The 23,830-nt window shown below is 65.3% G+C and overlaps 2 protein-coding genes across 4 annotated transcripts; one reads left to right on the top strand and one right to left on the bottom strand.

Moving 5' to 3' along the window:
* Positions 1-546: 546 nt before the first annotated feature.
* FER1L5 (fer-1 like family member 5) lies at positions 547-16,315 on the top strand. Its single transcript, XM_088532572.1, is given in 50 exon segments — positions 547-631; positions 706-761; positions 1,437-1,528; positions 1,596-1,867; positions 1,946-2,004; positions 2,089-2,217; positions 2,300-2,362; positions 2,432-2,482; positions 2,553-2,583; positions 2,653-2,774; positions 2,854-3,141; positions 3,216-3,284; positions 3,436-3,486; positions 3,613-3,679; positions 3,762-3,865; positions 4,167-4,283; positions 4,359-4,536; positions 5,117-5,241; positions 5,326-5,423; positions 5,521-5,704; positions 5,793-5,942; positions 6,552-6,668; positions 6,747-6,910; positions 6,992-7,106; positions 7,450-7,552; positions 7,634-7,797; positions 8,377-8,541; positions 8,626-8,692; positions 8,785-8,862; positions 8,954-9,135; positions 9,582-9,740; positions 10,621-10,719; positions 10,787-10,948; positions 11,027-11,198; positions 11,677-11,702; positions 11,984-12,088; positions 12,159-12,284; positions 12,369-12,524; positions 12,600-12,691; positions 13,301-13,471; positions 14,089-14,237; positions 14,310-14,449; positions 14,826-14,914; positions 14,985-15,080; positions 15,162-15,303; positions 15,381-15,480; positions 15,556-15,755; positions 15,820-15,929; positions 15,997-16,144; positions 16,217-16,315. Coding segments are annotated over 50 exon segments (6,087 nt in total).
* Positions 16,316-17,935: 1,620 nt separating this feature from the next.
* Positions 17,936-23,340, bottom strand: LMAN2L (lectin, mannose binding 2 like). 3 transcript variants are annotated; one of them, XM_088532592.1, is made up of 9 exons: positions 23,202-23,332; positions 23,011-23,129; positions 21,979-22,096; positions 21,530-21,612; positions 19,872-19,904; positions 19,301-19,462; positions 19,115-19,229; positions 18,246-18,365; positions 17,936-18,144 (listed from the first exon to the last, which is right to left on the bottom strand). In XM_088532592.1, the coding sequence occupies exons 2-9, from the start codon at positions 23,080-23,082 to the stop codon at positions 18,002-18,004; spliced, it is 846 nt and encodes a 281-aa protein (XP_088388718.1). In that variant the 5' UTR covers positions 23,083-23,129; positions 23,202-23,332; the 3' UTR covers positions 17,936-18,001. The 3 variants fall into 3 exon arrangements, with proteins under 3 accessions (XP_088388718.1, XP_088388717.1, XP_088388719.1); XM_088532591.1 differs by lacking the exon at positions 19,872-19,904 and having other exon boundaries at positions 23,202-23,340; XM_088532593.1 differs by lacking the exon at positions 23,011-23,129 and having other exon boundaries at positions 23,202-23,325.
* Positions 23,341-23,830: the final 490 nt, after the last annotated feature.

Here is a 23,830-nt window from a genome sequence, read left to right as displayed (position 1 = left end):
CACACGGATACAGTGATAAAGGGATATGGAGACAAATGGGCACGGCATAAATCCCTGTGGGGACACATGGATAGAGGGACACAGTGACATGGGGACATCCCTCTAAGGGGACATTTAGGCACCAGGATAAAGTGACATGGGGACACAGTGAACAAGCACATGGGGACACACGGGCACGGCACAAACCTATGTAGGGATACACAGAAACAGGAACACATGAATACAGGGACAGAGTGACATGGGGACACCTGGACATAGGGACACATGGGCACAGAGCCAAGGTTGCATATCCCCAGCGGGGACGCAGTGACATGGAGTGCTACAGGGTGCTATGGGAGTTACAGGGTGATATAGGGTGCCATGGGATGCCACTGGGTGCCACTGATGATTGGAGGTGGCAGCAGCACCCTGGAGGTGCCAGCTGCCCAGTGTCAGGGGGCCACCATGTCCCCCCTCCCACCAGTCCCCTGATCCCACTGTGACCCAGCATTCTGGAAGGCACCGGCACCCAGCGCCCGGCACCTGGCACTCATCCCCGGTGCCACCATGCTGCGCCTGGTGGTGACCAGCGCCCGCATTCCCGCATCGCAGGTCACCGGTGCCGATGTGCACGTGCGCGCCGAGTTCAGAGGTACCGTGCCAGGAGGACATGTCCCCAGGGCCACCCTCCAGGTACCCGCTCGCTGCCAAAGTCCCTGTTCCCAGGTGTCCCCAGGAGCACCCGGGTGGTGCTGGGCAAGCGTGAGACCATCTGGAATGAGGTGAGGCCGCACGGTGTTGAGGCCACCGCTTCCCATGGTGGCCAGTTCCCAAAGGGGACAGTCTCCATGGTGGCCCCAGTCCAGCAGCAGCTGGCCTCTGTGGTGGCATGTCCCCATAGGGGCCACTTCACACCAGGGGGGCCAATTTCCACAGTGGCAAATTTCCACTGTGGCTGGTACCTTCAGTGGCCGGTCCCTGTGGTGGCCAGTCCCCATGGAGGCTGGACCCACGGTGACTGGTCCCCACTGCAGCCAGTCCCTATGGCGGCCGGTCCCTGCAGTGACTGGTCCCTGCTGTAGCTGGTCCCCATGGACACTCTTCCCCACTGCAGCCAGGACCAGTGGTGGCTGGTCCCTGTGGTGGCCAGTCCCTGCTGTGGCTGGTCGCCATGGCGGCCAGTCCTTGTGGTGACCAGGCCCTGTTGTACCAGGTCCCTACTGTAGCCAGTCCCCACGGTTGCTCGTCCCTGCTGCAGGTGGTCCCTACAGTGGCTGGTCCCCACAGTGGCTGGTCCCCACGGTGACCGGTCCCTGCTGTGGCGTGTCCCTGCAGTGGCTGGTACCCGTGAAGGCTGGTGCACACGGTGGCTGGTCCCCATGGTGGCTGGTCCCCACGGTGGCTGGCCCCGTAGTGGCCAGTCCCCACGTTGTGCCCTGTGTGTCCCATCCCCGCAGACGCTGGTGTGGCCGCTGGGCTCCCATCCTCTGGACCCGGTCTCCACGGTGCTGCTGCGACTGCGCCAATGGGGCCACCCCGCACCGGATGGGTGAGTGACAGCGTCGGGGGACACCGCCGGCACTGGGGACTCCCCGCTATGGCCACGCTCCCCGCAGGGACCTGGGCACCGCGATGGTGGCGCTGGGGCAGCTGGCGGCTGAGCCGAGCAGCGAGCTGGCCCTGAGCGATGTCCCGCTGCTCGCCCACGACCGGCAGCCCTCGGGGGTGAGCGCCTTCCTCCCCACCCTGCTCCTCATCATCACCAGCCCCCCGCGTGCACCATCCCAGGGTGACAACGGGCGCCGTCGCCCGCAGTGCACCCTCACCCTTCGCTGCGCCTACGTCCCCCCTGGCCACCCGCCCCGGGTGCCCAGCGCCGTGGCCGCAGGTAAGGAGGTCCCAGCCGGCAGTGCCATCCCTGCGGGGCTGGGGACAACGCCGCATTGTCCTCATCTGCTGTCCCCAGATGTCCCCAACCGCAGCGTCCATCCAAGCCCCATGGCAGGGAAAAAACAGGATTTCCAGGTACCACGAGGCACCCACTGCGTGTTTTTCTTGGGGGGGGGGGTGACTTGGGGTGGCATTTGTCCCCCTCTGTCCCTCTCCCAGGTACGCGTGCGCATCATCGAGGGGCGGCAGCTGCAGGGCAACAACATCAAGCCGGTGGTGAGGGTGCTCATTGGTGAGCACGCCTTCCGCACGCGCATCCGCAGTGGCAACAACCCCTACTACGATGAGGTGGGAGCGCGCAGCGGCGCAGAGCGCGCGGCGGCCTCGTGGAGCCTGCAGCATCCACCGCCGCCCCTGCTGCCTTTGCCAGGTTTTCTGCCAAAACTTCCGCCGGACGCTCGCGCGCCTCTTGGACGAGCCCATCCACATCCAGGTAGGACGCGGTGTCGGCGTCAGCCCTGCTGCACACTGGGGACAGAGCTGATCCTGGCATCACGCGCAGGTGCTCAACTCCAAGGCAGTGCGCGCCGAGTCGCTCATTGGCGTCTTCAAGGTGAGCAAAGGGGATTCTTGGGGACACTTGGGGACAAGGCACCATGACGGCATCTCACCTTCTCGCCCAGCTGGATGTGGGCAGCGTCTACAGCGCTCCCGGTAGGTGCCCGTAGCCCATGGCCGGCAGGTCCCCGCGGGCGCTGCGTGCTCAGCCGCCCGCACTGGCAGGTCGGGCGCTCGCTTGGAAGTGGCTCAGCCTCCACCAGCCCGACCGCCCCAACGCCGGCGTGCGGGGCTACCTGCGCACCAGCCTGTGGGTGCTGCGCGCCGGTGAGCCCGCACCGGTGCGTGCCCCGTGCCACCCCGGCACTCCTGCCGTGTGCTCCTGCTCGCTGCCGCCGGCACCTGCCGCCTCTCTTCCCACGGCAGGAGCTGGAGGCGCTGCCGCCAAGCGACGACGTGGAGGGAAACCTGCTGCAGCCCTCGGCGCTGCCCGGCTGCCTGGCCACGCTGCAGCTCCGCGTGTACCGCGCCGAGGACGTTCCGCAGGGTGAGCGCGCCGGCTGCGCGTCTGCTCCCCCGGCTCCGGCGCCCGATCCAACGCCTCCTTCCCTTCCCACCGGCGCAGAGGATTCGCCTCGGCCTCATTTCCCCGCAATGCTGCCGGCGGGCAGGAGGAACGGCCTCACCGTGGAGGTGGCCTTTGCCGGCAGGACGGTGGGTGGCCCGTGCGGGGACGGGACGTGGCCGTGGTGCTCTTGTTGCGTGCTCATGGCGCGCTTGTGTTACAGCTGCGCACCCGGGCCGTGCCGCCCACCGCCAACCCTGCGTGGAACGAGGTGCTGCTCTTCCCACTGCGGGTGAGCCAAGTGACACCGCTGGGTGACACCACTGGGTGACACCGCCGGGTGACCCAGCCGCCGGCACCGCTGGCGGCACTGGGGGGCTGCGGCTGTGGTGGCAGCGCAGCAGGAGGATCCGGCCACCCCAACCACTTGTTCCCTTCCCCAGCTGCCCTCCGTGTGTGACGAGATCCGCCTGGCCCTGCTTGGAGGGTAAGGGGCGCCATCGGGGCACCCGGGCCCCCAGCAGCCCCACGGCCCCCGCACCCCCAGTGCTGGCGGCGGTGCCACCATCCGGGTCACCCAGTGGTGACCCATGGACTCCCACAGGGACCGCACGGACAAGGGTGATGTCCTGGGCACGGCCACCCTGCGCCTGTCCCAGGTGTCCTCGGCTGGCACCGAGGCGGAAGGTGAGGGGGTCCCCAGGATGGGCTGAGGGGATCCTGGTCACCGCCCCCCCCAGCCCCACTAAGAGCCTCCCCACATTCCCAGGTGGATCCTCCGGCTTCTTGCCCTGCTTTGGACCCAGCTTTCTCCCCTTGTATGGCAGCGTCGCCACCCGGCTGCTTCCTGCCTGGAGACCCGGCACATCTGGAGTGAGTCATTCCTGCTGGGATGGCAGGGTGCTGGGATACCAGGTTACCAGGATGCTGGGATACCAGGATACTGGGATACATTGGAATACTGGGATACCAGGATGCTGGGATGTCAGGATACTGGGATTCTAAGATGCTGAGATTCTGGGATACCAGGATGCTGGATGCCAGGATACGGGGATGCCGGGGTGCCGGTATACCGGGATGCTGGGATGCTGGGATGCCGGGATGCCGAGATGAGGGCAAGCATCACGGGACATGCCGGGGGCACACGCGCTCCAGCCGCTCTGCGCCTCTGCAGCCCAAGCGCGGCGCGACGTACCGCGGCCGCATCCTGCTGGAGCTCAGCACCAGCACGGAGAGCCCGGGCGAGCGGGAGAGGGACGTGGTGGCCGCCGAGGACCTGGCCCGCCTGGAGGTATCGGGGCTGGGGGGCAAATGAGGGATGTCCCTGGCGATGCCCTTGGCTGCATCCCGCCACGGCCGCCAGCAGCGCTTCCTGCGGCGCCGCACGTACGGGCTCTGCGCCGTGTTTTCCTCGGCCACGATGCTGCCGCACTGGGACGAGCTGCTGCAGGTCGAGGTCAGCGTGGGCCACTACGGCAACCGGGCCGAGGGCTCGTGCAAGGCAGCCGCCTCGGCCACGCAGCACGGCCGGCCCGTCTATGACGGTGAGTGGTGCCAGAATGGCACCGGAGAAGGGTTGCTCGCTGGGATGAAGGGAAAGGGATGCTCATCGTCGGCCGGGAAAAGGGATGCTTTCTGTGGTGCAATAAAAGGGATTCTGGAAAAGAAATGCTCATTCAGTGTGGGAAAAAGGAAATTAAATGGGATGCAGGAAAAGGAATGCTCCCTGGGATATAGGAAAAGGGTTGCTTGCCATAGTCCATGAAAAGAGATGCCCACCACGGTGCAGGAAAGGGGATGCTCACTGGGAGGTGGGGAGAGAGATGCTGGAAAAGTGATGCTTGCTGGGGCTGAAGGGATGTTTGCCATGCCATAGGAAAAGGGATGCTCACCAGGATGGTGGAAAAGGGGTGTTCACAAGGATACAGGAAAAGCAATAATTGCTGTGGCATGGGAAAAAAAGGATGAGATATAGGAGAAGTGGTGCTTCCCATGGCACAGAAAAAGGGGTGTCCACCAGAATGTGGCGAAGGGATGCTTCCCAGGACTTGGGAAAAGGGATGCTCACTGGCTTGTGGGAAAAGGGACGCTCTCCCTGCTCCACGTTCCTGCTCTCCCAAGCAGGCAACCGCTACTACTACCTGCCCTGGTTTGACACCAAGCCCGTGGTGGCCCTCACCTCGTCCTGGGAGGACATGAGCCACCGCTGGGACATACTCAACGCTCTGCAGGCCGTGCACGACCGCCTGGTGCGAGGGGCATGGGGACACTGCGGGGGGACCTGCTGCATGTTCCCAAGCCCGAGTGCCATCCAGCCTCATGCCCACTGGCAGGAGCACAACCTGGCATCCCTGCGCCGCCTCCGAGCCCACGATGCAGACTGGGATGAGGCTGGGAAGCGGCTGCTCCGCGACCTGCTGGAAGGTTGCAAGTGAGCGCGCAAGCACGCCAAGGCGAGTGGCACCGCCAGGCTGCTTTTCCTGGGAAAAGGTGCCCCTCTGTATTTTTCCTCTCTTTTCACCCTTCAGGAAGGTGCTGCTGGGGCTGGAAGCGCAGGCCACGGTCACGGTGCTGGACGGGCACCTGCGGGCCGCGCGCGTCCAGCTGCTGCAGCAGCTCGAGAGCGCCGCGTGCGACGCCAGCCCGGAGCACGGCAGCCTGCTGCCCGCGGCCGAGGGCTGGCTGCAGCGCCTGGCCGCTGCGCTCACCGAGGTGGGATGCGGGGCCGGAGCTGGTGCGTGGCTGCGGTGATGAGTTGCACCGGGCTCAGCCCGCCGACGCGTCCCCACTACCACGGCAGCCGCAGGTTGGGGTGCCCGACGTGGAGCTGTGGCTGCTGCGCAAGGAGCGGCGAGTGGCCTGCGCCCGCCTGCCCGCCGCCACGCTCATGTTCTCCCGGCACGGCGCCTCCGGCAGGGCCTGCGGCAGGATCCAGACCCTCTTCCTCACGGTGGGTCCTGGCTGCCCTCTGGGTATTGCCCGGGTACCGTTCGTCATCCTGGCTCGTCCCAACATCACCTGGGTACCAGGCGGCATCCTGTCTGCCATCCCGGCATTGCCCAGGTACCAGCCCATGTCCCAGCTGGCATCCTGGCATCACGTGGGTACCATCCAGGATATCGGCTTACCCTGGGATTGCCTGGGAACCAGCCAGTATCCTGGCTGTCATCCCAGCATTGTCCAGGTGTCTGGGTACCAGGCAGCATCCCAGCTGCCATCCCAGCATTGCCTGGGGACCATCTAGTGTCCTGGATGGCATCCCGGCATCACCTGGGTACCATCCAACATCCCAGCTGGCATCCCGTCATCGCCCCAGTATCAGGTGACATCCTGGCTCATCCCAGCACTGCCTGGGTATAATCCAGCATCCCAGAATTGCCTTGGCAATCCAGCATCCCAACTGGCATCCCAGCTTTGCCCGAGTACCACCCAGTGCCGCAGTTTATCCTGGGATTGCCCGGGTACCACCCATCACCCCTGCTCATCCCAGCATTGTGCGGGGGGGACTGGGCGACATCCCAGCTCATCCCGGTGTCACCGGCAGGCGCCGCGGGACGAGGGGGTACCGGAGGCCGTGTGTGCCCAGCTCCGCGTGCGGCTCTGGATAGGGCTGGTGGCCGAGAGCCAGGAGCTGGCGCGGCACCTCAAGGGCAGCCTGCAGGTCTATGCCGAGACGGTGAGTGGTGGCCTCGCGTCCTCGGTGTCCCCAGGGTCCCCGGTGTCCCCTCTCCAAGCCGCTGGTCGCTCTCCACAGTACGAGAACCAGCTGAAGCTCTTTGGCAAGTGGGGCACCCGGGGGCTGGTGGCCCGGCCTGTCTTCTCCGATGTCACCGGCAAAGTGGCCCTGCCCCGCGACAAGCTGTGCCCGCCCCGGGGCTGGCGCTGGGATGGCGAGTGGAGAGTGGAGCCGCAGCAGAGGTGAGCGACCGTGTCCCTGTGTTCCTGCGTCCCCCCACCCCACCGCAGTGACCAGGGTGTCACCGGTGCCACCACCGCCAGGCTGCTGCTGGACACGGAGACCAACGTGGCCAAAGTGCTGGAGGAGGTTTATGAGAACCAGAGCCGCCGGCCTGGCGGGGACTGGGCAGCCGCCGCGGTGCCCCACACCGATGCCGTGAGCTGGGGGGAGACGGGCGCTTGGAGCGGCAGGGATGCACGGCATGAGTGGGCCAGGGCTCAGCCCCCGATGGGTGACACGAGTGGGCCAGGGCTCTGCCCCTGGGGTAGGTGACACGAGAGCACTAGGGCTCGGCCCCCAATGAGTGACACGAGTAGGCCAGGGCTCTGCCCCTGGGGTAGGTGACATGAGTGCACTAGGACTCAGCCCCCAGTGGGTAACATGAGTGCACCAGGGCTCAACCCTTGGGGCGGGTGACATGAGCGCACCAGGGCTCAGCCTGCTATGGGTGACACGAATGCAGCCTTGCTCAGCCAGCCCCCTCCCTGCCACCACGCAGGCTGGGTCACCGGTGCCCCCCAAGGAGCAGGTCACCTGCCCCGCGGGCTGGCAGGTCACTGAGAACTGGCACGTGGAGGTGACGGGGGCCGTGGATGATGCCGGTGAGCGGTGGGGACCGCGGGGGGGGACCGCGGGGGTTGCACATGGGTGACGCAGGCACCCCGGTGCCACTCGGTGGCCAGGCTGGGAGTACGGGGTGAGCGCGGCGCCCGGGTACCCGCCGCCCGCCTGGCACCCCGCCGAGAAGACCTACCACACGCGGCGGCGCCGGCGCTGGCTGCGCTGCCGCCACCGCCGCCCCGGCGCCCAGGGCACCCAGCAGGACGTGGCCGCCCTCCTGCGCACGGTGGGCACAGGGACATGGCGGGGGGGGGGGGACAGCAGGGACAGCAGGGGGTGGGTGCAGCAGGGATGGGGTGGCAGGGATGGGGTGGCACTGGAGGCAACGGCAGGGATGGGGTGGCAGGGATGAGGTGGCACTGATAGACTAGGTAGGGATGGGGTAGAAGGACTATGGTACCAGGGATAGGGTAGCACTGATGGGGTGGCAGGGACATGGTGGCACTGGAGGCGACGGCAGGGATGGGTTGGCAGGGATGGGGTGACACTGATGGATTCAGCAGGGATGGGGTAGAAGGACTATGGTGCCAGGGATAGGGTAGCACTGATGGGGTGGCAGGGACATGGTGGCACCAAAGCGGATGGCAGGGATGGGGTGGCAGGGCCAGGGTTGACCTGGGCAGAGTGGCAGGGTTGGGGTACAGGAGCCAGGGTGGGGGGCCAGTCCCGCTGGGTTCCCTCCATGGCGCCATGCCATGCGGTGCCATGTCGCACGGCGCAATGCCATGTCACCCCGTGCTGTGTCACCCTGTGCCCGTGTCACCCCATGACGTGTCACCCCGCACTGTGCCCCGCGGCACTGCAGCCTGTGGCGGAGGCCGAGCCCTGGGAATACGGCACCTTCCCGGGGCGCCACTTCCACCTGCAGCCCCAGGCGGGCGACGCGCTCCGGCGGCGCTGCTGGCACCGGCGCCTGGTCCCCGAGCGCCCCGGCCCTGCTGCCCCCCTCTTCCTCCTCGAGGGCACCCTGGTACGTTCGTGACGCTCCGGCGGGGGGGGACACACGGTGACACCAGCACCCCCGGCTCAGAATGGCCCCACGCTGCACCCGCAGGGCGCCGAGGGCGAGGACAAGAAGCTGGCACCGCGCAGCACGCCCCTCGTCCTCTGCGTCTGCCAGCGTGAGCGGCTGGGCGCTGGAACGGGGGTGGCAGGATGGCACCCAGGGGGTGGCACCCAGGCCGGGTGGCACCCAGGGGACGTCACCTTGCAGGACCCAGCTACTTCCAGCTGCGCTGCTACATCTTCCAGGCAATGGATCTGGCACCTGGTAGTGCCAAGGACACTGCAGGTGGGCACGGCTGGTGGCACCCGTTGGTGGCATCCGCTGGGAGCACTCAATGGGGACACGCTGGGGGACGTGCTGACCCGTGGCCTTGCAGACCCAGTGGCCCACGTGTCCTTCGTGCACCTGAGCCAGAGCACGCGAGTGCTGGAGGGCACCCTGGAGCCCCGCTGGGACCAGACGCTGCTCTTCGAGCGGGTGCTGCTGCACGGGGACCCGCAGGGCGCCCGTGCCGAGCCCCCTCCCGTGGTAGTGGAGGTCTTCGACCAGGATGGCGGGGTGCGCCCGGGGGGCCCTGTGATGGGGAGACACCTTAGGGGGCACCCGTGGGTGAGGGGTGCCCATGGGTGCAGGGCACCCCTGGTAGGGACTCAAGGGAGCACCCTTAAGTAGGGGACATCCTGGGCACCCATGAGTGGGGGTGTCTGAAGGAGGGTGCTCACTCCTGCAAGACGCCACTCGTGGTAGGGGGGTCTTGGGGGAGGTCGCCCATGGTGGGGATTCTCCTGGTGTGGGGGGGACACCCCCGAAGCACCCACTCATAGGGGAGCCCATAGGTGAGGAGCATCCCTGGATGAGGAGCACCCATAGGCAAGGAGAACATATAGGCAAGGAGCACCCATAGGAAAAGGAGAACCCATAGGCAAGTAGCATCCATGGGCAAGGAGCACCAACAGGCGAGGAGCATCCTTGGGTGGGGAGCACCTATAGGAGCCCCCCCGCAGGGCGCTGGCACCTTCCTGGGCCGCAGCGTGTGCCGCCCAGCCGTGTGCCTGGACGTGGGGGGCCGGCGGCTGCCCCGGCTCCAGCGCTTCCCCTTGGGTGGCCCCATGGGGGCAGCAGGAGAGCTGCTGGCTGCCTTCGAGCTGCTGCACGATGCTGAGGTGGGTGCCGCCACTCAGCCCCCATCCACCCATCTGCCCATCCTTCCTTCCATCCATCCACCCATCCATCCATTCATCCATCTGCCCATCCCATCCTTCCTTCCTTTCTTCCATCCATCCATCCATCCACCCATCCATCCATCCATCCACCCATCTGCCCATCCTTCCATCCATCCGCCCATCCCATCCTTCCTTCCTTTCTTCCATCCATCCACCCATCCATCCATCCATCCACCCATCTGCGCATCCTTCCATCCATCCGCCCATCCCATCCTTCCTTCCTTTCTTCCATCCATCCACTCAACCATCCATCCATCCACCCATCTGCCCATTCATCCTCTCTTCCATCCATCCATCCATCCATCCATCCATCCATCCATCCATCCATCCATCTGCCCGCCTATTCATCCATCCGCCCATCCCATCCTTCCTTCCTTTCTTCCATCCATCCACTCAACCATCCATCCATCCACCCATCTGCCCATTCATCCTCTCTTCCATCCATCCATCCATCCATCCATCCATCCATCCATCCATCCATCCATCCATCCATCCATCCATCTGCCCGCCTATTCATCCATCCGCTCATCCCATCCTTCCTTCCTTTCTTCCATCCATCCACTCAACCATCCATCCATCCACCCATCTGCCCATTCATCCTCTCTTCCATCCATCCATCCATCCATCCATCCATCCATCCATCCATCCATCCATCCATCTGCCCGCCTATTCATCCATCCGCCCATCCCATCCTTCCTTCCTTTCTTCCTTTCTTCCATCCATCCACCCACCCACCCATCCACCCACCCACTCATCCTCCCACCCACCCATCTGTCCATCCCTCCGTCCGTCCTCGCTCCTGCTCCCCTTCCTGGCGCAGGACGGCAGCCTGGCCCAGCTGCAGCCGCCTCCGTGGCGCGCGGGCACCTTCAGCATCCCAGCGGGCATCCGCCCGGCACTGCGCCTGGTAGCCCTGGAGGTGAGCGGGGTGCCAAGGGGGTCTCAGCCCCCTGCCCGGCACCCCCTGCCCAACATCCCCCCCGCAGGTGCTGGCATGGGGGCTGCGGGGGCTGCACGGCGTCGGCCCGCTGCCCGCGCGGGCGCCCAGCCTGCTGCTGGAGTGCGGGGGCCAGCTGCTGCGGACACCCCCCATCGCCGACCTTCGCGCCAACCCCAACTTCCCCGTCAACACCTTCCTGCTCACCCTGGTGAGGACGGAGCCGCCCCGGGCAGCCTTGTCCCCAGCCGCCCCCTGGGCACCCCTGGGTGACGTGCCCTGTGGCCAGCACCTGCCCGTGGAGGAGGACTACGTGCCGCCCATCAAGCTGCGCGTCGTGGACACGTGGGATTTCGGCTACCGGCCGGAGCTGGGCCGGGCCAGTGTGCGCAGCCTGCGGCAGTACTGCTGCGAGCCCGACGTGCAGGGCCCCCCCGCGCCACCGCCCGGGCCCGGGCCCGGTACGGCCCCGCTCCAGCCGGGAGCTGCTCCGCATCTGGCTGCTCCATCCCTGCCCCATCCCGTCCTGGTACCCAGCTGCTCCATCCCTGCCTCATCCCTGCTCCATCCCTGCCCCGTCCCTGCTCCATCCCTGCCCCGTCCCGATCCCGTCCTGGTACCCAGCTGCTCCATCCCTGCCCCATCCCTGCCCCGTCCCTGCTCCATCCCTGCCCCGTCCCTGCTCCACCTCTGCCTCATCCTGGGCTCATCCTATGCTAAACTGCTCCATCCCTTCCCCATCCCTGACTCATTCCTAGTTCCACCCATGCCCCATGTCTGCCCCATCCCTTCCTCATCCCTGCTCCATCCCCACCTCATCCCCATCCCATCCTGGTCTCATCCCATACCAAACTACATCCCAGCCTCATCCCTGCTCCCTCCCTGCTCCTGGCTGCCCAGCACTGCACTGATTTATTTGCTCATCTTCCCCTGTCGCAGCCGCACCTCAGGGCTGGATGGCCCAGGTGAGTAGCCCCTCATCCGCTTGCGTCGGCCACCGTCCCTTGGCACCGGCCACCATCCCCGCTGGCCCATCCTGGTGCCTCGGGTCCCTCCAGCTGCATCCAGGCACTTCCCAATCCCTCCTTGCAGTTCCTGGCCAGGATCACAGCTGAGATGGGGGCTGGCCGTAAGGTGGGCACGGGCCACTGTGGCCACCACTGGGGCCACCATGGGGACCACGGGGGAACTTGCTACTTACCCTGCTCCCCAGCAGGCTGTTGAGGAAGAGGAGGAGGAGGAGGAGGAGAAGGAGGAGGAGGAAGAAGACGACGACTGGTGGAGCAAATTCTATGCAGCCATGGGTGACACGGCCAAGAGGCACCAAGGAGCAGCCAGGGATGCACTGACAGTGAGCACCAGGGATGCCAGCTGGGAACAGGGACAGGGACATTCCAGCCACCCACCCGCCATGTCCCCAGGTCTACAGCAGCGAGCTGGAAGCAGTGCCCGAATTCGAGGGGCTGCAGGATTTCTGCCAGACGTTCCCACTGTACCGCACCACGGGGACACCCGAGGGCGGCGAGGACCCGGTGGGCGAGTTCAAGGTGACAACCCCCCCTGTCGCATGGGTGTCCCCAAGGTGTCCCCCCTCTTGCTGGCATCACTCCGGGGTGCCCTGGTTCTCACAGGGGCTCTTCCGTATCTACCCCCTGCCGGAGGATCCCAGCGTGCCGCCGCCACCGCGTCACTTCCAGGAGCTGCCACCAAGCCAGCCCCAGGAGTGCCTGGTGCGGCTCTACATCATCCGGGCTTTCAACCTGCCCCCCCGGGACAGGAACGGGCTGGTAAGGCCACCCATGGGTGACCGGGATGTGGCACGTAGTCCTCTCTGTGCCATCCTCATGGTCCCATCCCACCAGTGTGACCCCTACATCCGGGTCTCGCTGGGAACCAAGAAGGCAGGTGACCGTGACCAGTATGTGCCCAACACACTGGAGCCCATTTTCGGCAGGTGATTCCAGTGTGGGTGTCCCCCTGCTCCTGGCACTGTCACCCTTGGGTGGCACGAGCTGGGGAGCAGGGTGGTTGTGCTGTGGTCGTGTCGCTGGGTGTCCCCATGGCCACAGGTCCCTGTGCTGCCACATCCACAACTCCCACAATATACAGTCTCCTGCCGCTAGGTCTCAAGTCACCTGGGGCCCATGTCACCAGGTCCCCAAGACACTAGGTCTCTGTTCCCCATGCTAGAGGGTGCCCGTGCCTCTTGTTCCCAAGTGACCTGGTCCCCAGCACCCATACCATTAAGTCTCCAAGTCACCAGGGATTTATTTCCCATGCCCCCATGTCACCAGGTCCCTAAACCCCATGCCACTTGCTCCCCAAGTCACCAGGTCCGCATGCCATCAGATCCCCAAACCTCATGCCACTGGGTCCCCATGCCACTAGGTCCCCAATCCCTATGCCAGAGATTTCCTATGCCAGCAGGACCCCGTGCCATTCGCTTTCCATGCTGGTGACTCCTCATGCCAGCAGGTCGCCATCCCCACAGGTCCCCAGTCCCCATGGTGCCCCTGTTGCCCATGCCAGCAGGTGCCCAGGGGTGACAGTGCCCTGCCTGCAGGCTCTTCGAGGTGACGGCCACCATCCCGATGGAAAAAGACCTGCACATCTCACTCTTCGACTACGACCTGCTGCCGCCCGACCAGGAGATCGGCAGCACCAGCATTGACCTGGAGAACCGGCTGCTGTCCCGCTTCCGAGCCCACTGTGGGCTGCCCCGGCTCTACCGTGTGTGGGTGCTGCCACGACGAGGGGCACAGGGCGATGGCACCCAGGCAGAGAGGCCGGGTGGCCAGAAGGGAATGGCCCTGGGGAGATGGCTCCATGTTGATGCAAGAGGATGGGCATGGGCAGATAGTTGTGGGTGGGCATAGGAGGATGGGCATGGGGAGATGCTTGTGGACGGGTACAGGCAGATGGACATGGGGAGAAAGTTAAGAGTGGGCACAAGGTGATGGGTGCAGGGGGACGGTTACAGGTGGGTACAGGAGGATGGACATGGGGAGGGGGTTATGGATGGGCGCAGGAGGCTGGATATGGGGAGAGGGTTGTGGGTGGGCACATGGTGGGCATGGGGAGGGGGTTATGGATGGGCACAGGAGGATGGACATGGGGAGAAGGTTATGGGTTGGCACAGGGTGACGGGGGCAGGGGGATGGGCAGGCGCAGGAGGATGGACGTGGAGAGATAGTTAAGGTGGGCACAGGAGGATGGACATGGGGAGATGGTTACGGGCGAGCACAGGAGCAAGGACGCAGGGGGGCACAGGGGGTGCCCCAGGGCTCTGGGGCATGGTGGAGGCCACCCCAGGCTGCCCGAGCAGGGTGCCAGGCCTGGGGGTGCCCGCAGCGCCGGCCCCGGGCGCTGGAGGGACCAGCTCACGCCCAGCCGGGCCCTGGAGCGCTTGGCCCAGGCGCGGGGGCTGCCGGCGCCCGAGTTCAGCACCGACGGCACCGCCGCCACCTTCGGGGGAGCCACCTTCCTCCTCAGCCACTTCGGTGGGTCGGGTGCCGCGCGGGCGCTGGGCACCGGGCGCTGGTGCACGGTGCCACGGGCTGGCGCCCCTGCAGAGAGCGGGGCGCCCACGTACCGGCACGCCGGGGCGCCCCGGGAGCGCCTGGCCCTGCACCTGCTGCACGCGTGTCGCCTCGTGCCCGAGCACCTGGAGACCCGCACGCTCTACAGCAGCACCCAGCCCGGGCTGGAGCAGGCAGGGCTGCGGCACCCCGGGGCGCCCTGGGGACGGCGGGGACAGCAGGGAGGTTGGGGGGATGCTGGGGACCCTGGGGGGATGGGGACACTGGGGCAAGGCGAGATTCTTGGGAGGTGATGGGGACCCTGGAGTGATGGGGATGCTGGGAACAAGGGCTTGGAGGGACCCTCGGGCAACGGGGACACTGGGACAAGGGGGGATGCTGGGATGGGAGACACTGGGGACCAGGGCACAGAAGGACCCTAAAGTGAGGGACACTTGGGAGATGATGGGGACCCTTGTGACAAGCATGAGGACGGGTGCCAGGGTGGGGGACAGGAACACGGGGGCACCAGGGAGGGATGCTGAGGGGTGACGAGAACGGTCCCCGCAGGGCAAGCTGCAGCTGTGGGTGGACATCTTCCCTGCCAGCCTCGGCCCCCCAGGGCCCCCCATCGACGTCACCCCGCGGCAGCCCCAGAGGTGAATGACACGGGATGGCCGGGCTGTGAGGGGCAGGGACGGGGCAGCACGTCCCCAGCCTCGTCCCCAGGTACGAGCTGCGCTGCGTCGTCTGGAACACGAGGGACGTGGACCTGCAGGACACGAGCCTGTCGGGGCAGAGGACGAGCGACATCTACGTCAAGGGGTGAGCGGCGCCGGGCCCCGTGGGGCACAGCGTGTCACGGGGGGGCACCGCGGTGTCCCCCACGCGGCGGTGGCCTCGCAGGTGGCTGGCTGGGCTGGAGGAGCAGGAGCAGAGGACGGACGTGCACTACCGCTCGCTGCAAGGGGACGGCAGCTTCAACTGGCGCTTCGTGTTCCCCTTCGACTACCTGCCTGCCGAGCAGCTCTGCGTCCTGCCCAAGAAGGCGAGTGGCACCCAGGGACAGCGGCCCGAGGCGGGACTGGGACGCGGGATGAGCGGAGCTCCTCGCGGTCCCTGCAGGATCACTTCTGGAGCCTGGACGAGACGGTGCACAAGGTGCCCCCCAAGCTCATCCTCCAAGTGTGGGACAACGACACGTTCTCAGCCGACGACTTCCTGGGTGAGGGCTCCCGCCACCCCGCGGGATGGGGACAGCCCTCGAGGACACCCGTGCTCCTCCCCCGTGTCCCCACAGGCGTCCTGGAGCTGGAGCTGCTGAGCCTGCCGCAGCCGGCCCGGCAGCCCCGCGACTGCGGCCTGGCGCAGCTGGCGCCGCGGCGCTGGTGGTGGCCGCGCCGGTGCCGCCGCGCGCCCCGCGTGTCCCTCTTCCGCGAGCGCTGCGCCCGCGGCTGGTGGCCCTGCTCCGTGGAGGAGGACGGCAAGCGGCGCCTGGCGGTAGGCAGGGCGCAGGGAGGGGACAGCGCGGGGACGAACCCCAGGTGCCACCGGCTGCCCCCAGGGCAAGCTGGAGCTGAGCCTGGAGCTGCTGCCGGCGGCGGAGGCGGAGGAGCGGCCGGCGGGGAAGGGCCGGGGGGAGCCCAACGCGTTCCCGACGCTGGCGGCGCCGCTGTGAGCCGGGCGCGCGGGCGGGCGCGGGGCAGGCGCGGGGCCGCGGGCGCCGCACGGGCTCCCGCAGGCGCCCGGACTGCTCGTGGCCGTGGCTGCAGGCGCCGCTGCGGACGCTGCGCTACCTCCTGCGCGGGCACCGCCGCGGGCGCCTGGGCGCCGCGCTGGCGCTGGCGCTGCTGCTGCCGCTGCTGCTGGCCTTCGTCTACGCCGCCCCCGTGAGTGGGGGACGCGGGGCGCCCCGGTGTCCCCCCCACGGGTCCCTCACCCGCTCGCCCGCCCGCGCACAGGGGTACCTGGCCATGAAGCTGGTGGACCCGCTGCAGAGCTTGCGCCACGCGGGTGGCGCGAGGGCGCACACGGAGAGCCCGGACACGGCCAAGCCCTGACACTGTGACAGAGGGGACAGCGGGGACGGCGGCCAGAGCATCCACAGAGAGCTCCAGCGCGGGAAGCAGCAGCACAGGATGCCCTCGGCATCACAGAGCCCCTCTTCAATAAACCTGCCCCGGTGCCACCCTGGGGTGACAGTCAACTTGTTTTGGGCCCCCCTGCACCAAGGCCACGGCCCCAGCTTGAGCCGCACGTTGGGGACACCTCGGAAAAGTCACCGGGGTCTCCGGCGGGAAGGAGGCAGCTCAGCCCCGTCACACACACACGGACGTTTATTCCGAGATCCCGCTCACGGTTCCGGGCAAAGGCGCAGGCGGTACCGAGTCCTGGTCATCAGGCAACAAAAATACGGAAAAAAGAAAAGAAAAAAAGGCAACCACCAGACAACCGCTTTCTCAGGCCTCGACGGCCTTCGGGCACTTCGAAAAGATCCCCCTACCCCAATGGCTGCATCCAGCCCTGGAGAACAGCCCCACGTCACCCTGGGACGTGCTGGGACACGGAGAACGTGGCCGCCCCTCCGGCAGTGCCGAGCACAGCGCTGCCAAAAACGAGTCTGCCGGGACTCAGCAGCTGGCAGAGTCAAGGAGGGGGCCCAGGGCTTCCCATCTAGGTGTCCCCTGAGCTACTGGGATTCCCTCCAGGAGACTAAACGGACCCAGCGCCCCCCCCATCCGAGGGCCCCGGCCGCCTGTCCCTGCGCAGGAGCCCAAAGACACCGTGTCCCCAGGGTGGCCACGAACACCCTGGCCCAGCGCTGGCTCGCTCCACGCGGAGCCGGAGGAACCCGGGGCCGTTTCCGCCACCGTAGGCGGGAGAAACAGTGATTCCACTTCCAAAAATCAGGAATAAAGCAGTCACTGAGGTAGGAATAAACTACAACTCCCTGAAAGGCAGTGAGAGCTTCGGCTGCGAGCGCCCCACGGAGCCCAACATCGCCCCGCTCTCCAGTGGCTGCCACCGTGGGCAGCGCCCAGGCGAGCGAGGGAGCTCGGAGCGCTCGGAAAAACCTTCCACAAGCCACGACATGACATGCAAAGGGCGCTGACAGGGACGGGGACATGCGGAGGCGGCACCGAGCACCCGAGGACACCGCAGCTTGCGGCGGCGGCCAGAGCTCACGCTCTGGACGGGACCGGTTCAGTGTCCCGCGCAGGATTAAAAGCTTGGGAGTACAGGGGTTTGGGGGACACTGAGGTGGCAAATCCCCATTGGAAATGTAACAGCTCGGGATAAGCCACTGAAAGGTGTCACTGTGTGAGTGTGGTGAGGAAAAGGGGCACATGGCGGCTCCGGGCAGCCGGGATCGCTCTCGGGCAGCCGGGATCGCTCTCGGGCAGGATTTTACAGCCAAGGTGGCGGTTTCTCCCCACATTCCGTTTCCCCGGAGCGCAGGGAAGCTCCTGGGTGCTGCCCCAGAGCCCGGCCGGCCCCCAGAACGACTCCCCAGGCAAACAGCCCACTCCAAGGGGGACACGCCGGGTCCGCCACACGCTGAGCCGGGATCTCCGTTCCCACAGGGAGCGGCGCGGGAGGCCCGGAGCCCGACAAGAAACAGCAGCCGCCCCTGCTGGACATGAGGGTCCCCGCTGGGTCCATCGCACTGTGTCAGTCTGGGACGGCGGGAGCCGGGATGCAGCCGGCAGGGATTAACCACGGCCCATCCCGGGCAGCTTCCCGAGTCAATAAAAGTGTTTCCGGCTCTGCTCCTGCCACTTGTTGTAGACGATGACGCCAATGACGATGGCAAAAACCAAGGCGACGAGGGAGAAGAAGACGATCAGGAAGAGAGCCAGGCCGCTCATGGGTTCCAGGGGGGCCTCCACTGCAGGAGAGAAACAGTTTGTGAGACCCCAGTCCGGCAGGGTTTGGCCTCCACCAGCTCTGAGGACAAGCTACACGGGGCATCCCACGGATCCTACTCACGTCCCGGCAGCTTCAGGTTGTCCACCACGGGCAGGAAGACCTCCCTGTCGCGCTTCTCCTCCTCCAGCGTCCGCTCCACCGTCAGCTGGAAAAGCTTCAGCGAGATGATGTCGTGGTTGTCTGCAAATAGAGCACAAAGACGTCCCGAGAGGCCACCCCCAAACATGACCCCAGCCAGCTACGTCGGTGCCGCTCACAGCACCGCAAAGGGGTAAAATTTGGGCAACGGCCCCCAAGTCCTCTTCCAAGGGGAACCTTTAAGCTCCTTAAAGCAAGAAACAGCCCAGACTGGGAGATCATCTGACTCAAAGCGCTCGGCCACCCCGTGGGGATCCATCAGGCTCAGCCTCGCGTGACCCGTTTCCTTTTGCAGTAAGTGCTCCCTGCCAGCCCGCCAGCTCCCGGGGAATTAGGGAGAGCTGCGGAAATAAAAAGAACTTTTGTTGCAGCCAACAATGGGCCCAGACACCGGCCATCAATGTGCTTTTGTAGAGGCCTAATTCAAAAACATTGGCCTTAAAACCTGCTTCAGGAGGTGATTTCAGGCCCTCCACTGGGAGAGAAGTATTAAAGCAGGGGAGGCAGAGGGTTTTTGAGCGCTGTAATCTGATTTACGGCAGCTGGTGGCACTGCTGCTCCCCAACACACCTGGCCAGTCCCTGCAACCACAAGCGACAGGGTTGCTCTCAGGTCGTGAAATTCAAGGCATTGGACAAAATAACACCACAGGCTCCTGCAAAGTGGGGGTGACAGAGCACGGAAGGGTCCTCGAGCACGTCTGGAGGTCGAGCAGCGCCTCCAGACACCTAACGCTGCATAAAAGCTGCCAGAGGCACTTGGACACAGGGCTCCGCGTGTCCCCGCGGTACCTGAGAGGTCTCCGGTGACAGACGAGGTGCCAAAGTAGTACCCGCGGGGCAGGCGCACGCCCGGCACGTCGATGCAGTCCCTCCACTCGTGCTTCCCGTCGATGTCGATCATCACCTGCGAGGGAAGGGGCCCCGTTAGCCCGGGGCGAAGGGGCCGGGCCCCGCCGCGGCGCGGGCGGCGCTCACCGTGAGCCTCCTCTTGACGTAGCGGATCACCAGGAAGGTGTCGTGGTTGAGGTTGCGCACCATGGCCGTGCAGCCGCCCAGCTCCGTGGGCCGCCCGTCGCGGTCGTGGTCGTACGTGAGCGAGCCGTTGTTCACCATGGCCGAGATGTAGGGGAAGACGCGCTGCGAGGGGAGAGGGTCACCGTGAGCGGCCTCCCGCGCCACGGCCCTGCTGCGGGCACGGCCGCTCCGCGCGCTGCCCAAACCCCTGCCACCTGATGCCGACGGATTCAGGGATGACTCCGGGGCCGGCACGCAGGCGAGAGCTGCAGCAGCCCCCAAACCTCCCATAAGGTCCATGACAGAGAAGCAGCTTCCATGCACGATCAAAAGCCCCAGGAGCCTTGCTGGGAGGCAGAGCCACAGGGCTCATCTCAGCCGGAGCCAAGCGCCCCGGTCCCAAAAGGAATTCCGGAGCTCGGATGAGGGAATTCCCTCACCGCGTTCACCCACGTGGCTGCAGTTATACGGACAGGGAGACGACGTGAAGCTAAAACAGTGCTGGAAAGGGTAGGTCAGCGAGAGCGAGTACCTGATTTCCGGGGCTGTACCTCCTCTTCTGGGCCTGAGAGTCCAGGGTTAGCGCAAAGCAAGAAAGAGCACAGAAGCAAGACGGTCACGGCCCGGAGCTCGGCATTAATCCGCACCCTGGGAATTTCCTCCCTAGCCAGCTCAGGGCACCATCCGCTTAGCGCAGGCTAAAGCGCAGACAGGTTGGGGAGTTAAGCGCCAAATCCCAGGCTCGCGGCCGGGAAACGCCGCCGACGCCGAGCCCTGCAACGCGCCACGGTCCTTGTCACCACCGGGCAAGCAGAGCCACCCGCTCCCATCAGCTCCTCGTGCAAGCATTGCGGCATGGGGACACCATCGACAGGTCCCAGCAGCTCCCAAGGGTCCCCACCGCTCAATTGCCCTTCATCCCTCGAGAGCAAAACATTCATTTTCCCTTTAACAGCCCAAAAAAGCAGCCCTGAGCCAACACACTGTTACAGCAACGAGCTGCTCAGCTTTTCTCCACCTCCTTGGTTTTTTGACCATTTTTTGCCACCGAACAGCAGCCCCCTATTCTCGCAGACTCCAGATGCTGCTGTGCTGGGAGGCTGGACAAACCCGGACTATTTTTTCCTTTTAAACAGGACCTGCCACATGTCCCTTTACCCCAGGGAATGGCTGCTGCTCTGCAAATCTCCAGGGTGGCCTCTCCCAGCCCAGCATTACAGTAATCCCCGAGCGCCGGCGCTAATGCCGTGCCAGACGGCTCAGAAAGGCCTTCCCCGGGCCCCGACACACGCACAAAGTCCATCCCCGGGCCAGCTATTAATGTTTGAACAAAAGCTGCTGGTTACTCAACATTTGTCCAGCAGCTCCAAGGTCAGGCACATCCAGAGCGAGCCCTTCGGCTCACTGGGACAAGCTGAAGAATAAAAGGAGCTCTTGGAGGGGGGAGATTTGAAGGCAAAACTTGGTCTCGGGAAAGAAAATAGGGTTGTTTTTATAGAAGGAGAAAAAGGTCCCGCTTTGTTTCAAGTGTGACAAAAGCAATGCCAAGAGCAGGGCAGGCGAGGCCTCCTTTTAATTGCCTCTGCAATCCCTTCTGTGCAGTTACAGATGCCAAACCCCAAACAAGCAGGCGATTCCCGGGAACCCAAAGGTCTTTGGGAGAGGCGCTGCTCCAAGCCGCGCGCACGTTTTGCTCTTAAACTTCCCCGGTTCAGGGTCCCGGGATCTTTGAAACCAGTAACCCCTGTTTGAAACCAGTAACCCCTGTGGGGTGCAGCTGCAGGACAGCTTCACAGCAGCTTGGACGCTGCTCTGCTCAGGGTCTACAGAGACCCAGCTCCTGGCAGAGCTTCCCCCAAGCACTGCCCTTCCGCGAGCACCAAGGGCAGCACGGAGGCAGCGTCATCAGCTCCGTTTTATTCCTGCCCTCAAAGCCTTTTTGCTGCATCAAGTGGGCAACAAAAAGCCAACCCGCCGCCTGTCACGGCCCTGAGGGCTTATTGCCCCCCTATGAATTGGGGGGACAATTAAAACCAAGGGTGCTGCAGACACCGCAAAGAGAGCGGAGCAGCATCTGCCAGCGCCCGGCCGGTCCCCGCTGTCCCCACCAAAATCCCTGCGCTGCCGGCACGTGGGCACGGGCAGAACCCGGGCACCGAGCCCGGTCCCTGGCTGCTCATCCTCGCTCACCTCCTGCTGCTTCTCCTCATTGGGGTAGGTGTCCACAAACACCCCCAGGCCCAGGAAGTTGTCCTTGCTTCCGAAGACGGGGCCTAGAAGGAAGGATGGGTTAGGAATGAGAGCGACTAGATGCTGTTCTCCGTATCGGCTAACGAGGCAGGTTATGGGCCGGTTTGCAGGGAATGGGTATCCCCTCGGGTCGCATCGCTCAACAGCCAACTCAGACACAGTCTGTTAAATCTCTTCTTTAACTTATTTTTCGTGGGGGAAATCACCAGAGAAGGCTCCTTCCTTCCCAGCCTTTAGGGGGCTTCCATTAGAGGGAGCCACGCTATGTCACAAAATAAGAAATAGCAATAAATTTTATGTCGATATCATTTATTAATAAATATCTAGCATGCAAAAGAAAGTGCCTGGCGGTGGCAATACCCAGCCCACCGTCCCCAGCAAGTTTTTACCTGTTTGCATGCGGTCTTTGGTGTACCAGATGGCAAAGCCGTCCCCGTTGAGGTTTTTCTTGCCTTGCCCGTGGATTTTGAAATGCACCTGCATCTCCCAGTCTCGCAGGTAACAGGGCTGCAAGACAAGGAAGGAGCCCATGAGCTGGGGGTCCCCAAGGCTGAGGGACCCTCGGGGACCTGCGGGTTTCCCAACCAAAGATTGGGCTCCAGCAGGGACAAACGCTCCCTGTGCCCGCAGAGAGGGCTCCATTGCTCCCTATTTCCCTTGCCAACAGCACTGTTCTCTATTTTGGATGCGAGCACAAATAATTAATGCCCAAAGGCGTCATTAAGCCAAGGGAATTGCTTGTTATCCAGGGCTATAAAAAGCCAAGAAACCAATTCCAACCTCAGCACATTGGGAGGCAAGAGCAACTCCAGCAAAAATCAATAATCGGGGAAAAAAGGAGACTTGAACGACCCCAAGGAGCAGCTTTAACTCTGTGATCTCAAGCGAGCCAATTAGTTCCCGAGGTGCAAACGAATTGCCCGCGCCGAAGGGCACACAACACGAGGGGCTTCCAAGCGATTTGTTTGCATGACGTTAAAAGCCGGGCGCGAGCTTCGTTCTGAAGCTGCTATGAAAAACCCGCCCCGGTATTTCCCAGCGACGGGAGCGGAGCATCCCGGACAGCGCTTGGTCTCATAGAACGCTTTGCAGAACAGTCTCCAGAACGGCCCCTCACGCCCCCCTGCCCACAAACCTGCTGCTCTGGGGGTCCCCTCCCCAATCCAGCCCTGCGTGGGCCTCTCCTGCCGCCCCCCCGCCCAAACCCCCCTTCCCACGGCCCAGGGTCCCCGCTCCGGAGCCCCTGCCCGTAGCCCCCATTTCCCCGCTCACCCCCCCCACATGCCCCCTCCTTGTCTCCCAACCCAGACCCCCATCTAACCCCATATCCCCCCCCCAAACTCCCTCCTGCCTCCTCCTCTGTCCCGGTGCTCCCCGGGCCCCAAGCCCCGTCCCGCGCCCGCTCCGGTGCCGGCGCTCACCACGCGGTTCCAGACGGCGCCGCGCTTGCTCTGCACGTCGGGGGTGAGGCGGATGTGGTGCGTCATGACCATGGCGTTGCCCTGCAGGTCCCACAGCCCCGAGGTGGCCGAGCCCACGCCTGCAGGCCCGGGGACACGCTCAGCACCGGCCGCCGTTCCCCGCTCCCGCCCCGCGCCGCCGCCCCGCTCACCTTGGTAGGGCTTGGACAGCGAGTGCTCCCGCTTGAGGTGCTCCTCGGTCTGCTCGGCGCGGCCCAGCCGCGGCGCCGCCACGGCCGCCAGCAGCAGCACCAACCCGGGCCGCCACGGGCCGTCCCCCGCCGCCGCCATCTTCCCTCCGGTGCCCGGGCCCGCCCCCCTCCCCGCCGCGCCTATTGGCTGCGCCGCCGCGCCCGCCCTGCCCCGCCACGCGCCTATTGGCTGCGCCTCCCTCCCGCCGCGCAGCGGTTGGCCGCGTCGCGCGTCCATCCGGGGGGGCGGCGGCGCGGGGGGTGACGGGGACTGTAGTCCGGCTCGCCTTAAAGGGGCCGCGCGCTGGGGACGGGCTCGTTCTGCCGTTGTGGGGGGAGCAGCCCCCCGGGCCACCCTGTCCCCTACGCAGCCCTAGTTCCCCCCCGCCCCCACCTGCCTCCTGCTCCCCACACAACAGGCTATGTCATCCACGTCCCCTCCCCCAAGGGGGGGTCCTAGCGAACCCCCCATCTATCCCCCCCAGGCCCTAGTGACCGCCCCCCGCCCCGGTCCTAGTGCCCCTGGCCCCACTCCTGCCCCCTGCCCCCGCCCCGGTCCGGCCCTTCTGCCCCTCCCACCTGCCCCCCCC

This window comes from Tinamus guttatus, unplaced genomic scaffold (genome assembly GCF_059628265.1).
Source record: "Tinamus guttatus ecotype Peru unplaced genomic scaffold, ASM5962826v1 Tinamus_guttatus_pri_ptg000460l, whole genome shotgun sequence".
NCBI lineage: Eukaryota > Metazoa > Chordata > Aves > Tinamiformes > Tinamidae > Tinamus > Tinamus guttatus.
Note: the sequence above shows the minus strand (reverse complement) of the source record. Positions and strands in the feature narration are given on the sequence as shown.

Excerpts from the sequence above, each read along its gene's own strand:
- LMAN2L (XM_088532591.1), bottom strand. The coding sequence starts at position 23,340 with ATGGCGGCGGCGGGGGACGGCCCGTGGCGGCCCGGGTTGGTGCTGCTG. Across the intron at positions 21,613-21,978 it reads CAAAGACCGCATGCAAACAG|GCCCCGTCTTCGGAAGCAAG; the intron begins GTAAAAACTTGC and ends CCTTCCTTCTAG. Across the intron at positions 19,463-21,529 it reads ATGAGGAGAAGCAGCAGGAG|CGCGTCTTCCCCTACATCTC; the intron begins GTGAGCGAGGAT and ends CTCCCCTCGCAG.